General features: G+C 31.1%; 1 protein-coding gene across 1 annotated transcript in view; it reads left to right on the top strand.

Annotated features, from left to right (window-relative positions):
- The first annotated feature begins 3,703 nt into the window (after positions 1-3,703).
- LOC107441653 (degenerin-like protein asic-2) overlaps positions 3,704-16,082 on the top strand; it is a 31,587-nt gene continuing 19,208 nt past the window's right edge. The window contains exons 1-6 of the mRNA XM_043054912.3: positions 3,704-3,826; positions 5,299-5,552; positions 7,944-8,067; positions 10,040-10,158; positions 13,908-14,032; positions 16,024-16,053. Coding sequence (XP_042910846.3) covers positions 3,755-3,826; positions 5,299-5,552; positions 7,944-8,067; positions 10,040-10,158; positions 13,908-14,032; positions 16,024-16,053 — 724 coding nt within the window. The 5' untranslated portion in view covers positions 3,704-3,754. The remainder of the gene's footprint in view (positions 3,827-5,298; positions 5,553-7,943; positions 8,068-10,039; positions 10,159-13,907; positions 14,033-16,023; positions 16,054-16,082) is intronic.

Genomic DNA, 16,082 nt, shown 5'->3' with positions numbered 1-16,082 from the left:
AGATACCAGAAATTCTCCCCTATTGTAAGACAATCAAAGTTTTTTCTTTTCTCTCAAAGCTTTATTTTGTCTTTTTCTAATCCCTTTTTTTTAAAAAAATTATTCTGCTCCATGCAGTTTTAATGAAAAGTTTCGAACAAAAATTTTGTTTTGCTGCGCAAAAATTATAACATGTAGAAACTTGAAATTACGAAGATGCGTGGTAAAATCAAAGAACAGGGGGCTGAAATTAAAATAAGTTAACATCCGATGATTATTTTGGGAATTATTAATTGTTAAACTTATTGGAAAAATTTCATGTGGGCCACTCTATATGCCGCAGGAATGCAATTACCGAATGAAATTTGACATACTGAGAGTAACAAATTGTGCGAAAGTTACTACAATCTTTACAGCTTTTATTCGGGATTATTTTATCTTCTGTAGGATAAGAATTTATTTCTCGCGAGCTGGAATTAATATTAGCTCACGCTTGACTTTGTTATCAAAAATTACAAAAAATTAACAGTTGAAATTAGGAAAAAGAGAGAGGGATTAGGTGTTGCAAGACGTAAATCTTAACATTTGTATTAAAATTTTTAAAAATGTGAGAAACTCAAGTGCAAGCCTTTTTTAATTTGAACTGTTTTATAAAGTTATCATTATATATTATTCCCAAATAAAATTTACTTCTAATTTATTGCATTTTATTTTGTCCCACATGTCATACGTTAATAAAAAAATGTTTGTAAAAATAAAGAATATTATGAGAAAGTTTTGGATATTAATACAGAAACTTCATTTTAAAGTATTAACTGTTGAAAACTGCGATTTTCGAAACTGCAATATTTAAATTTAAATTATAAATAACTGGGAAAAAAGTAAATCATAAATAACTTTTTAAAAAAAACGTTGCATATATGATAATTTTCTGACTAGTTTCTAAAGCTGTAAGGAATTAAAAGTCGGTACACCAAATCTTTTCTTCAAATCATATCGAATTCTCTAAAAACGCAATAGAAATGGCATAAAGCAGAGAAATTAGCGAAATATTTTCGATATATTGTTTCGAAAACTAGATTATTTATTTAAGAAACTATTTTGCCATTATGCTCCTTACTAAAAAGTGTTAAAAAACAATTTAATTTAACCGTTTACATTTAATGATCCTATTAAGAAATTAAATGAAAGAAAAAGAATGGAAAAGATACAGAAACAGAACAGTAGAAAGAGAAGATGGAAAAAAAAATTGCAAGGCTAGTTATTTATGAATGAAAAATAATGAATGTGCCAGAAACATTGAATTGAGATGAAGAATTATTTCTAATTTTAGACTTTTTTTATTCAAACACTTCGCAAAAATTTCCAGACTTGATCAATGATTACGTTAATTGCAACTATTACATTTAGATGATGTTTAAATTATTCGAAAGTAACACGAATAATTTTAAAAATACTTCAAACTTTTCTTTTAAAGAAATTATTCTAATATATATATATTTAATTCTTTCTACAACATCATGCAATAATATAAAAAAAGTACGGCTTAAATTTATCATTATTTTACTATCGCCTTACAAAAAATTTATTTAACTGTTATTAAAAAGTTGTTTTTATAAAAACAATTTTGGATTAAATTATGTTTATAAAAAAGGGGAAAAAATGTTTCGCTTTCCCGGTTATTGGTAAAATCTGTCAGTGAAGGGATAATTTAAAATGTCGATTTTGTCCCTGAAAAGAAATAATTTTATCTCCATAAATATGTTGTAATTCATACTGAATGTTGAGATTTTAAAGTAAGTTTTTGTCAATATTTACTAAGATATACATTCTCAATGTATACTAAGTGAACAAAAATATAATGATTACAAATCGAATATTTTAAAACCATTCCTTTAGATTTAATTAAATGGATAGCAATTATTTCGAACATTATGTTTAAAAAATTACGAAGTTTAGGTCTCATCATTAATCATATAATTTACAAAAAATTATCTCCAAACGGTTTAAATGTAACGAAAACATTTTATTCAAAAGAAATTAATATTATAAATGCATATTGATTTTTTCTTTTTTTTACAAAGCACAACATACTGCAACAATGATAAAAATAATCATGATTTCTCTATTATTACACAATGCATTTTTTCTTCAAAATCATCCTTCTTTTATAATTTCCATTGCTTTTTTATACTTATGTTTATTATTGCAGAATAAAATATCGATAATATCATTTTCAAAGCAATTTTGAATTTCATTAAGAAAAAAAGAAAAAAGCAATTATAAGGGGAAAAAAACTAGTCAATTTTTCCACAATAAAATCTAATTGATACCAATTTCAGTTCAATTTGCGAAAGAAAATGCAATTGTTTCCCCCTTTTTTTTCTCATTTTAAACTTTTCTTTATAATTACGCAATTTACATTGCCATTTATGTTTAAATTATTAGAAAATCAATTTTCCGTGCGTCGGTTGATTATAGCGTGCTTGCTTTTTCAAACACGTCTGGAAAGGCCAGTTATCAATAAAAAGAGATATAAAAATTAAAATGAAAGCAATCATATTTTGTATGTTAAGTTGGAGCCCACAAGTAAGTTGAAATGAAATTAGTTAAACTCTTAGGATATGAATAGCATTTTTTGAAGATCTTTGAAGCCCAAAAAAGGGACAATTTAATCTTCTTTTCTCTCGAAGCAAGGCTATAATCAGCCCATCTTGCCATTTTCTGGGCATTAAAACTGAGAAGTGACTTAAAATATTTTTTAAACTATTAAACTTTATATAAAAATTGCGAATTAGGAGATATTTTTCACCTAGATGGATAGTTATCAAAATCAATGAATAACTTAAACTTTTTTTTTTCAAATTTTTATGATCCCAGATAATGCAGCACTGTAGTAACTTTCTAAATATTAAAACAGTTGATCTTAAAACCTTTTCATTTTTATAAAGCTAAGGCTTCTCTTCATAGTGACGTTTGACTCTCTTTTTTTTTTCAAAATTAACGTAGGTAAAATCAACACTGTCTAAATGGAAACTGAGCTTGACTTAACTGACATGAACAACTGTTACAAAGTCTGTTAGTTATTTTCATAACTTCTGTGAACACTGCAGTGAATGCATTTTTGAGAAAAGTATTCGCAAAAAAAAAGCGTTATTTAAATTAGGCCTATTTCAACCCCCACCACACAGAAAGAAACATGGTCAAGTCTACCAGAATATGGTAAAATTCACCGTATTTCTGGCTATATCGGAATACTAAAGGGCTCAGTAATTTTTATCCAAACGCTTTGGTAATGATTTTGGTAAAATTAGCAGAAAATAGGGTTTTATAATGGGTTGCAAAATTTGGTATTTTTTGATACATCATGATACATTAGATCGTAATAATAACATAATAAGTTACACCATATATATATATATATATATATATATATATATATATATATATATATATATATATATATATATATATATATATATATATATAAGTTTAATTCAATTTAAAGAATAAATGAATGAAAAGGAAATTAAAATAATGCTTTTTTGATTTGAATTTTTAACACATATAAACTTTAATTACATATACAACCGAGCACACTCTCGCATATCTACCTATCTATTTATCTATCGATATATATATATATATATATATATATATATATAGCTATGGTTATAGTTTCTTTTGCTGTTCTATTACAACTGTATTGGAATATATTGTATTGTTGTTTAAGTATATATATTTTTGTACTTTGAAGTATTCGAAGAAGGAGAAAATGGGAGATTTGTTCTATTATCGGAGAGAAAATGATGTATCCTCTATGGTACAGGATGACCATAAGAAAGATGTAAGAAAAGTTCAGAGTTTTTAATTTATCTCAGTTTTCCGTGTCATTTTGAATTTTCTTTTTTTATCATTTTGCTTTTCTTCAAAATGTTAGCTAAATAAAAAATTCGTGTAAATCAAAAAATAATAAAACAAAAAAATATTAAAATTAAAATAAAAGAAGCTTAAAACTGATTTTAAAATTAAATTATATCTTAAACTAAGACGCCAACTTGCTCCGCTTTTTAGAAAATATTTTTCTTGTGGTAGCAAACTTCTTGTGGTTTAATGTATGATTAGTAGTTTAGAAAATTCGATTGAAAATTATATTTTGCCCTTCACTACTCATAAATGATTCAAAAGCTCATTGAAAAAATGGTAATTTCGTTCTTAATGTCTCGAATATTCCTACTGTACTTCCTACTGTCGTTGTTGTTGTTGGCGTATGCCTGTTAAGACAGAGGGGTGCGATTGTTCTTGTTTTCCAGTGGCGCCATCTATGGCCAAGAATTCAACTTCTGCCGCACCCATACGTCACACCCGTTTATAGGGTGTGACCCATTCACACATCCATTCATCCAGAGATGGTAATTTTGACCTGAATCAGAGAACGATCTATCTCCAATTCAGTACCCCCAGAGATATTGATTTTTTATGGGAACATGGAGGACTTTGTGACTGGACAGATTTAACGTGCATCACTCACCATTTTACTACACGGGGAGTCTCCGGTCGACGGGATTCGAACCTACGAACTCTCGGACATGGGCCCAGCGCCCTACCGACCAGGCTATCCCGGCCCTTCTGCTGTCGTTCCTACTGCAAATGCGAGAATAACGGGAGTACTATACGACAGTTTACTGGAGTATTCTATGACGCAATTTGAAAAATTTCATGAATTCTGAGTTAAGAAGGACTTTATTATAGATAGTATTATTTTTCATATTACCAATTAGTTGAAATAAAAATAAGAATAATTTAATCTAAAATGAAAAAAAAAAGAAATATAATCCCCCAAGACTCTTTTAAAAAGTGGTTCGTTTTTAAAATTTTTATCCGACTTTTAATATTCATTTGATTTTAAAAACTAATTTATTTCAGACAGAAATTTTTCAATTTCCTTAATTAGGCTGGTTGGTAGGGCACTGGACCCATTTCCAAGAGGTCGTGGGTTCCCCTGCCGAAGATTCCCTGTGACTGAGGCATATAAGATCTGTGGAGTCACAAAGTCCCCCATTTTACCATAACAAATCATACCTCTGGGGGTACTGATCCAGGAGCTTCCTTGTCTTCTGGATTGGGTTCAAAATTACAAGGCTGCGGAGTTGAACAGTAGTAGTCGTAATCACAAAATTGGGTCGGCTGTTCAACGAAAGTTATAAAGTTAAATAAAATTGCTTTAATTAAAAGTGTATCGTAGCGAACCTAACACGAAGAATAAATTCAAAAATCTCCTTTTATTCTATGTTTTTAAAAACTTTTTCTAATTTTCAGATACCCAGCAGCAAAGTAGTTCATATTTCTATCACGAAAGAAGATCGTAAACGTGCAGAACGTTTGAATAAATTAAGAGAAGTTGTCTGGGAAGCTTTTAAAGGCATTGTTTTCATTGTTTGTTTTGGCGGATTCGCTTACCAGATTTCAGAGTTCCTCATCCATTTCTACACCTATCCGACGACCATAGATATAGAAATACAGGAGCCCGATAATGTCATAAGACCTGCTGTGACCATTTGTGATACCAACCCGTAAGTATTATCACTCAGTTTTCCTTACTAAGTAGAAAAAAGAAGCAGTAAAAATAAATATAAGGGAAGAGTCAGTCTGAGAGCTTCTCTTAAAGCTTTAGAACCGGTTGTGCTGGTACAGAAATTTCTTCTGGTGAAAGTCGCTGGGAGCAAGATAGGGACTGTATGCTCAATGATCAAACAACTCCAAGCAGAACGTCTGCAGCAGATTTTACTGTCGAATTCATCGCATGGTGCCGATTATAATTGTAGATTTGCACATCATCATTTGTCGGAAAGTGATATCCGGGCAAAATTTTTTTTCTGACGAAAGTCGAGCGCAATTGTAGATCTACAACAACAATGATTATATCACTCTTTTTATTATGACTTGCTCATTGTGTAGTAACATTAAGCGTTGCTCACTTAAGTAGAGACACGCGCTCCATTTTAAGATAGCAGACCTTCTATTATACTGGGGTTCAGAAATTTATTCCACAGTACAGCTAGCGTTACCAAATCTTTGACATTCGAAGCATTTCAAAGCATTTGGCACACATGAACTGGGCTGTTATATCACACAAGTTTTACAGAAGATGGTAACCTAGGTGTGTTAAATGTCAGGATAAGATGTTTGTTTGGTAGAGACTGGATTACCGTCCCTCTGAATCTTAATCCTACTAGCTGCTGTCCCATTTTTATCTCTACGCTTTTCAAAAAGCATTTTTTCTTCGTCGTTTATAAATTCTGCTTCTGATATTACACCTCGAGAGATAATTAGCGATTTAATAGGTGCGGCAATAATTCTGAAAGAACACATATTCGTACAACTAAATAAAATATTGACTTCTTCACAGAGGCGACTTCTCCCAGTACGGAAAGAAGAGCCTTGTGAATAAGAAATGGGGATACTTTACTGGATGAAGTGTTTGGTACATTTGAATGATTCGTCAAAGCTATCAGGAATAATGTAGCAAAATTACACGGTGTCGAGGCTGTTATGCTGATTTTATTTTGGTTTGTGAAACTGAACACCTTGCCATTTTCAGCCTTAGAAAATATCAATAACTGTCACTATCAGTGGCACCACGGAGTCCATCTAAGGGCACGCAAGTAACAGATTGGTGGCGGTCATCAATCCGCTACTTGACTCCGATACTGAACAATAGTGACTCCCGCGAGTCACCCCTGAAGCAGCCTCCATTCTTAACTAATACTAAGATCAATGTTTGTAAAAAATAAGTAGGTAGATCAGAAGGTTGGTAAATGAGGTTCAAGCAGGTTGAGTTGAGTTCCATCTGGTACAATGAGGATTAAAGTCACCCATACGTATAGTTTTCCTTGAGGAAAAACAATGTCCAAATTCACTTTTTTGTTACCTAGTGGGTCATTTTTTTCATGTGAAAAACCACCAGCATTCCTATAAAGCAATTTTATAACATTAAAGATAGTGCAGAACTCTCAAAATACATAAAAACACGAAGAAGGAGGCAAAATCATAGCAGATATAGTATAATTCAGAGTACACTACGAGGAGCCCCGTTAAAATGTAAGTGAAACTCTGTTTATTTGCTGGATGAAAATATGAGGGCGCTTCTAATAATCATCCTTTCTTTACACATTTAAACAGGTTTTGATATTTTTGAGTTTCCCCTCTCACGTTAAGGACATGTATGGATTAGACGACGTATTTCTTTTTCTTTTCATTGAATATAAATTTGCAGTATCCAATGTGTCTATTTTTACATTTTATTTTTAATAAGGATCGTGACCATATAGAACCCTGTTTGTAGAGTGATTCAATAGAGTGTGTCCGAGCTAGGAGGGGAGACTCGATACATTATAAGGATAATGAGTTGCACTGCAACTCTTCATAGTCAAAAATATTATCGTAATCCTCAAGGGACGCTCTGATATTATGAACCAACTGTTTGTGTGCATTTGCACCGGTATTATTTATTTAACTTATATTAATTTTATGTGAGATCTATATTTCCAATTATCATTTTCAAAAATTGCACCCGAATAAATCGAGAAATAAATTTTTATTAATCGTAATTTACTGATTTAGCAATCAAATTAGTGAGCGTTGCAAGTTAGTCGCCAAATTATTAAAGTGCTATATAAAAGCTAAATCTGAGATCATTTGAATGCAGTTTCGGGGAAATAGTTATTATAAAAAATTAAATTAACATAAAATTATGATCAATTAGATTTAAGTACGATTTAAATGTGCACGAACAATTAGTCAAGCAAGTTCCCGTAGCAGCGAATTTTTCATGCAATTCTGAACCTTAATGGTGCGTATTATGCTCCAAGTTTGAAACCGCTGTACCAAATCAACTCTGTATATACATTAATACAGAAACGTTTAACAGTTATACAATGGGAAATGTTTTGTTATTTTTCTAGAGTGAAGAGAAGTGTTTTTTGTAGCAGATACCAATCTGATTGCTCATACGTTGAAGATCCGGAGAAATTTTGCGTCGACCATCCTCTCTATTGCGGAGCGGATTTAAATATGTCGAATTTCTATGTAAGTTTTGTTGTTATTCTACAATTTCTTAACACTGAACGGAGTTTACCGCAAATTTCTTCGTCATTTATTTTAGATTTTAATAACGCATTGTGTTTCAAATAAATAAATAAAGAAAGAAATGGCGACATGCACGATGTGCAAAAAATAAATTTAGAAAAAAAAAAAACTTATTCTAATTTTGATCTAATAAGCCGATTTTCACATACAAGGACTGATTCGTTAAGACGATATTTTAAGTCTCGAAAACATGCACAAAAACATACTTGCTTATACTTTTCTATATAATTTATTTGAATTTTTGTTCTTCTAAGTATGGGAATGTACCGCAGTCTGGGACAATGTGGTCCTCTTACTAAGTACAGGGAGCAGTCAAAAGTTTAGACCCCTGAATACTAATTTAATTTCTATTTTTGCGTATTTCGTCATCTCAAAAACTATTTGACCGATTTCCTTCAAACACAGGTTTCTTTTAACATTACGTGGATTGAATTGATGTAACACTTTGCATACCTAACAAATCAAACTGTTTTTGATATTTAGTAAGTTAAGTAATAATATAAGATAAGTATGATTTATTTTTTTACATGGAATTGGCAGTTGTTTATGCCACGATTCAGCACCAATCGGATTTGACAAACACTCGTTACGTCACATCTAGGTATCCAATTAAATATGAATTAAATTGATTCAGCGCTATAATAAAGCAAGACAATCAAAATAGCTGTAACGTTAACACGTCAAGCACAACCTCGCTATTCGGGCCAACAAGAGGTATTCTACTTGAGTTGCAAGTATCCAATTATTTTTGAATAAATAATATTTGTAATTGTGGACAAAATACTTTTTGACTCTCGCTATTAGTTCCAGAGATATATTGAATAGAAGATGAAGTCTAAAATAATAAAAGAGACAGTTACTTTTGTCAAAAAATACCAATATCAGGAATGAAGGGTACAAAATAAAGTTCTTAGTTGCAAGCAGGTAAATTATTAATAAAAAAACTCAGTAATTTTCAGTGCCATTATATGAGATTTTGTAGTAAACGGGTAAGTTGATTCCTCAGAAATAACAGCTTAAGTTCACGTAAAAAATTTGCATTACTTAAGTGGAACTCTTTTTTATTTGGAAATCTCTCTCTATATATAAATAAATGTGTGTCTGTATGTGTGTCCTTTATAGACTCCTAAAACTTCCGACCGAAAGCGATGAAATTTAACATGCAAATATTTCAAAGCACGAGAAGGTTACTAACAACATTAAAATATTTTTACGACGAACCGTTTGAGCGAGATACGAAATGAAAATTTCTGATTGGTTAAGCGTTAGATATTTTTTTTAATTTAACTATAGATAATTCGCAAGCATTTTAAAGATAATATGCTTATATTTGGTTATACTATATCAGTCTTAGCTTATAGCTCTGTTTGGTAAAAAAAGTTGCGTGCACTTACCTCCTTTAAGTATTTATTCACTTTGTCAGATAAATTCGATAAATTCAATGAACATTTACGGGGGCATCGCCAAATTAGCATTCCTAAAGTTAACTAATCCCATGTGCTTAGTTTGTTTATAGTAATTCGCTTAAAATGTGTTTGAATGAAAGTGGGTATTTTAAAATCAACGGAAATAGGGTATTTGCAACTCGAGAATAAAACTATTACTGATACACAGACATGTGATCGACCTACGACCTCAGCGTCAGCTGATCGTTTATAAACAAGATGGCGTGTTAATATTGAGCTAAGTCTCTAAACGTAAGTTAGACTGTTAATTAACGTGAATTTAATTAAATACAACGCCGATTAATTAATTATGTTTTATTATTTGTGATTATATATACTATAACGAACAATAGTTTACCTCATTGGAAGGCGAACGCTCTATCGCCTGAGTCACCACTGCTCACCTTTAATAGTTTGTTAACTATTAATTGTATTGTAACATATAATTAATTTATAGCATCATACAGGTACCTAGACAACCATTCACACGATTTGAAGAAAAGTCTTTTCACAGATTTCGAGCAGATTTCTTGAATGCCTACCAACCCTCAGGAGAAGTTGTAAAAATAGAAGATTCTTATAAACGGTAAGAATGTAAAAATGATGCATTAAAGAAAATCAACATTTTTACTGATTGTGTGAGTAAAAAAAAAAATAAAAAAAAACTGTTTAATGTTAACTTCACATTTAATTTCAAAATTAATTTCCGATTCTGAATTGAATGTTGGTTAGATCCTAATTGACAGTAAAAAATATCTTTTGAAGAGCAGTATCACTATATCAGACTATATCAGTATCAATAATCAGAGGCAAACGTGTCGTCAACGTATCTTGTCAAGCATAAGAATTTGATTCAGTCAAAGATTTGTTTTACAACCTAAATATTTCCTAGTCATCAATTAATTTTGACATTAATTCAGTTTAATTTATTTTAAAAAAAATAGCATAAAACATCACAATTTTAGCTTCAAAGAACTTAAATAAAATTTTACGTTCGAATTGCTCTATTCTATGTCTCAAATCATTTCCTGTGGTGCGCAGTGAGGGAGAGGGACGTAACATAGTTTTCAGGATCTGTTATACCACATGAGAGCAAACCACAAAGCGTCATACCGCCACCACCAGTTTCTGTTTGACTTGTTGGGCTCTGCGTCAATTTGCCGTAGCGACAATTCATCGTGCACAATTTATCAAAGGACTGTCCGTCGTGAGCACAATTTGCAGCGATAATTCATTGTAAGTACATCTCGTGGCAAGGACAACTTGTCGTGAGCACAGTTCGTCGTGGTGAACAATTCTTCGTGGAAGCAACTCGTCGAAACAATTCATCTTTGGCACAACTAATCGAACTAACAATTTGTCGTGGTACAACTATCTTTCGTTCACCAGGAGTTGGCACTTAGCTCTATCTTCATCATGTCGTATCCGACGAAATAATTTGCTATTTTTGGGAGAATGATGTGAACAATCCTGAACAAGGTTGCTATTTAGCGATCGTATGACTGAAATATTTATTTCGCAATCTTAATGTGCTTTTTTTTTAACCTTAAATATTTCATAAATTTGATATTTCTAATGAATAGTTTGTCCTTTTTGAGACATTTTGCTGCAATATATTTAATTAGCTAGAGTAACGAGAGGTATCATAGCAGATGATAAAGCGAAGTTAGTGACTGAAAAAGAATTCACTGTTTCCGTTTGGTGCACATTAAGGGTTGTCTCAATTTCAGGTGCAGAGAAGTTTTTCCTCTTACTCCCCCGCGCTGAAATGAACTCTTCGTCCGAGGAGGTGGAGCCAAGTGACAACTCCTGGTGAACGAAATATAATCGCAACAATATTTCGCTTGAGCAATTCGTCTTGAGCACAATTTCATATGGTTTTCATGAAATATATGTTCCAGTTATTATAGCAACAAAAAGTGTGTTTCGCCAAAAGTTAAACGCCAAAAGCAAATTAACGCCCCATTTTTTTTTATTTTTTTTTTTATTATTTTTTTTTTTTTTTAAGTTTCGGCGGAAAACCTATTTATATCATTATAAATGGTGCTTCGAAACTTACCTATTTTTCTCTTTTTTTTTTGAGTAAAATGGGAGGGATTTTAGGGAAGTGGGATTGAATTTCTTCCAAACAGGCAACTGAGGCACTATTTCCGATGTATTTCCTTCACACTAAATTGAATTAAATCAATTACGATCTAATCGAACTAATAGTTGAGAAGTTATATGGGTTTTATATACAAAGATTACAAATTTGTATTTGCGCCTGTTTACACATCTAACATAGCTATCTAAACAAGTGAAGTATAGTGCTCTATGTAGTATTTTATGTTCAATCGAGTGAGAGTATACAAGAGTCAACAGATTAAATAGTATAAATGTAAAAAGTGCTTTATTTATAAAAAGTACTTCTATTGACTTATACTTATGTGCACGTTTTATATATCTACCTAGAAGCTATCTAAACATATGAAGTACATTTTCCGATGTAGCTCTTCATGCAGAATTGAACGTGATAAAATGCAAGTCGAAATGATGAATAGCTTTGAAATTATATACGAATTTGTTCATAATATGTACAGTTCAAAAAATAGTATTTTTTATTAAAAAATTTTCTGAAAGGAAGTTTTACAAAATAAAACAAGCAGTTAGTGCACAAGCTTTTTTTTTCCTTTTTGAAATTTACCTTATTTCTCGTACTGATACTAATATCAATCACTAATCTGAAGTTTATTTCAAAGTAAAATAAGTAATGTAAAAAAAAAAAAAAAAATAGAGTCAATTCATACTTAGACCAACAAAGAAAAATTTTACTTCGGTAACTTTTTATTAAATAATTTTTTTCTGACTGTAATTGTGAATCTAATCTAAAATGAATTAATTAAGCTTAATTAATGAATTAATATTTGAAAAAACCGTATATATATATAAAGTGTCATTCACTACAATTTTAAAAAAATGCATTTGAACTTGAGTGGATAAATAAAAAACATTTTATGAACGATTAAAAATTTGAACAAAATATATATTAATATACACACCAAAGAGCCATTACATTATGACCACCCTGCTAATAACATGTAGGACCACCTATAGCCCTCAAAACTGCTAGCACCCGCCGTGGTATTGATTCCACAAGGTGCTGATAGGTAGTCTGAGGTATCTGGTACCAAGCACTCACCAACTGGTCCTGCAATTCCCTCACATTGCGAGGGGGTAGCGTGGCAGCACGAATTTGGTTTTGCAAGTAGGACCACAAATGCTCTATTGGATTAAGGTCAGGTGAATTCGGGGGCCAAGACATGACGTGAAGGTCACTGAAATGTTCCTCGAACCAATCCATGACGATTCGACCCTTATGGCATGGTGCATTATCCTGTTGGTAAACACCATCCCCCGCAGGAAAAACTATTGCCATGAATGGGTGAACTGTGTTCAAGTAGCTTACAGACGTCAGGGATTGTTCTATGAGGATTATGGGTCCTAATGTGCCCCATGAAAACATTGTTCCTGGGCGAGAAACCATGAAAGCCTGGGCGAGCCCATTGTTATAGATGGAGGGTGGTCATAATGTATAGGCTCTTCGGTGTGTAAGGTGAGTGTGAACTAATAGAAGGAATTGGGAGAAAAAAGTAGCGTGGTATCAGCCAACTAAAAAAGTGTAAATTTGGTGACGTGAGCCACACGTGGCACTTAGTAATGTTCTTTATTGAATTATCCGACGCAGCGAATATAAAATAATTAAATATTTAAATGTGCACAATCAACAACTTTTTTGCTCCAATAGAGCTATAAGTTAGAAATTATCACTGATGTTATTTACAAAATATGTGAGAAACTGAATCACTTATAGTAAAATTTAAAACAATTACTAACGCTAAGCCAATCAGAAAATTCCACTTCGTTTATTCCCTATTTAATTAATTGTTCAATATTTGAAAAAAATGTGTAAAAATCATATGTCATCCACTACAAGTTTACAAAAATGTATTTGAATTTGTGTGGTGGAATTAAAAGTATTTTATTAACGATTGAAAATTTGAACAAGATGTAGGGAGAGTGTGAACTTACGCAGTAGGGATTGAAAAACAAAACAAAATGCACGATAAAATGTTTCCCCTCCCCCTGTTTTTCTCTTGCTGCCAAAAAATGTAAGAATTACATCGTTACATTTCATTTACAGATTCAAATGTAAGAATCTGTAAATGACAATCGCCGAACTAGAGAGCGGATTTTTATGTATATGTTTTACAGATGTGATATTTTACATTCCGGTTTACTTTATTAAAACAGTTTTTTTAATTTTTTTTTTATTTTTTTATTTATTTATTTTGACAGAGCCCGTCTTGAAGGACCATTCTATATAAGTTGCGTAATGCATCATTGTTATTCTTTGAATAATTTGGCTATTTCAAATCAGCAATCTAAAAAAAGGGACATTGAGAGAAATTTAAAAATATTTCGTAAGTATTTCTTTATCTATTTAATCAAGTATACAGTACAAACAGTATATAAAATCCTTAGCTTCACCTGTTCTCAACTATAAAAAGTGTTAAAGCTACCATTATATATCTAAATGCGTAGCTTCACCTGTTCTCAACTATAAAAAGTGTTAAAGCTACCATTATATATCTAAATGCGTAGCGTTACTTTAATTCTTTACTTAAATTTTTCTATCATGAAAGTGATTACAGATACAGTTATACACAGAAGTGTGTAGGATCATTTAAATACTCTAACTTTTCTGACTGAATGATTACAGTTATAGTCCCACACAAAGTATCTACCCAAACGTAAGTCCTATGCTTATAGATACTCTTCCAACTTCAAAACGGCTACATATTGAAATGTATAAGCTTTTTTTCCACATCATCTTATAATCATCGCGATTATTGTTATTAAAAAACATCCATAGGATCACTAAATTACGTGTACCCTTCTGACTGCCAGGCGGCTTCAGTTCAAGTCATCGACAAAGTGTAAGCTTACTTAAGTTCTACACTTGTACAATTGAGTTCGAAGCATAATAAGCTTGATAATGTTCTATATGGCTTCATACCTGTCTTTGTGTTAAGTATTTGTGTAAATATATTGTGAAAGAATTGATATCTTTGTGGAAAAAAAGAATATAGGCTTTGTCACTTAAGAGAATTGGTAATAACGGGCTTGGCTAACTTGAAATAAAATTGAAAGAACAGTTGCTAACGTAAGAAAATAACAAGTTTCAACAACCAATCAGGATCGAGATACCCACACTACGTCACTTGCAGGTATCCCATTCTTCTCATATATAAAAGTGCGTATTTTTTTCAAACCGAAATAGTTATGAGCTATTCGATTGTAATAGTTACATAACTGAATTTTTTTTTTTTTTTTTTTTTTTTTTTTTTTGTAAATGGCTGCACTTTTTTTTTGAAATTGAAAACAAAGTATTCGATGATTTTTCCAGCTATGTATATTAATAACAGAAGAGTTAACTAAAATGATTATGAGACATTGTATCGTATCCATAAGTATACATAAAGCAAATCACTGTCTTATTTGCAATTATATAGTGTGCGAAAGAAAAACAAACACCCTTAAATATCTTTTGATTTAGTAATATTCTATCAGCTCTAGGACTCAGTCATAATTTATCAATAGCCTAACCTTAAGGTTATCTCCTCCTAATATATATATATATATATATATATATATATTTATATATATATATATATATATATATAATGAAGATATGAAAATAAAACAAAGAAGTTCCAAATGAAGATAAAACAAAGGAAAATTACAGACATATGAAAAAAAAGGGGGAGAAGGAAAAATAATAATAAAAATAACAAAAAACTGAGAAAAAAAATAATAAAAAAAAAAATCCGAAAAAAAGGATAAAATTTTTAAAAAAATCCGTAAAATTAAAGATATAATCTTTTTATCAGCTCACACGATTATATCAGCAAAGAACACTCTAGCACTAGCATAGAAAGCACTTTTTTTGCGGATATAATCGTGTGGGCAGATGAAAAGGTTATATCTTTTATTTTCCAGATTTTTTATAATTTCATCATTTTTTTTCGGATTTTTTTTTTATTATTATTTTCAGTGACACTTTAAAATAGTGTCACTTTCATGTTTAACTCTCTGAACGTTATGACTTGAGTAAAAATAAATGCATGCAATATATTGTGCATAAAATATATTGTGCATAAAATTATTTGATAATTTTTCTCCGATTATTCAATGAGGAAGCAGTGTGTAGCAGGGGGGGGGGACTAAATTTTGTTTTAGGAAAGTATGTCACAATTCTCAAAACATTCAAATCTAAAATCATCGAGTAAAAATGTATAACCAACTAACAAACACACTGATTTTAATTGTTAGGAGTGGTTAAATGTTTTTTGAATTATCTGAAAGCAGATATGATTTGAAATTTCTTTTAATTCACTTGATTTCTTTTTAGCATCCAAAGAGACTACACCAGAAAAAATGGGTAAATATGTTCTATCTATCTAATGAAAA

Source organism: Parasteatoda tepidariorum, chromosome 8, assembly GCF_982258835.1.
Source record: "Parasteatoda tepidariorum strain Cologne lab strain chromosome 8, Ptep-v5.0, whole genome shotgun sequence".
Classification (NCBI taxonomy): domain Eukaryota; kingdom Metazoa; phylum Arthropoda; class Arachnida; order Araneae; family Theridiidae; genus Parasteatoda; species Parasteatoda tepidariorum.
The sequence above is the reverse complement of the archived record's forward strand: the minus strand, read 5'-3'. Positions and strand labels throughout refer to the sequence as shown.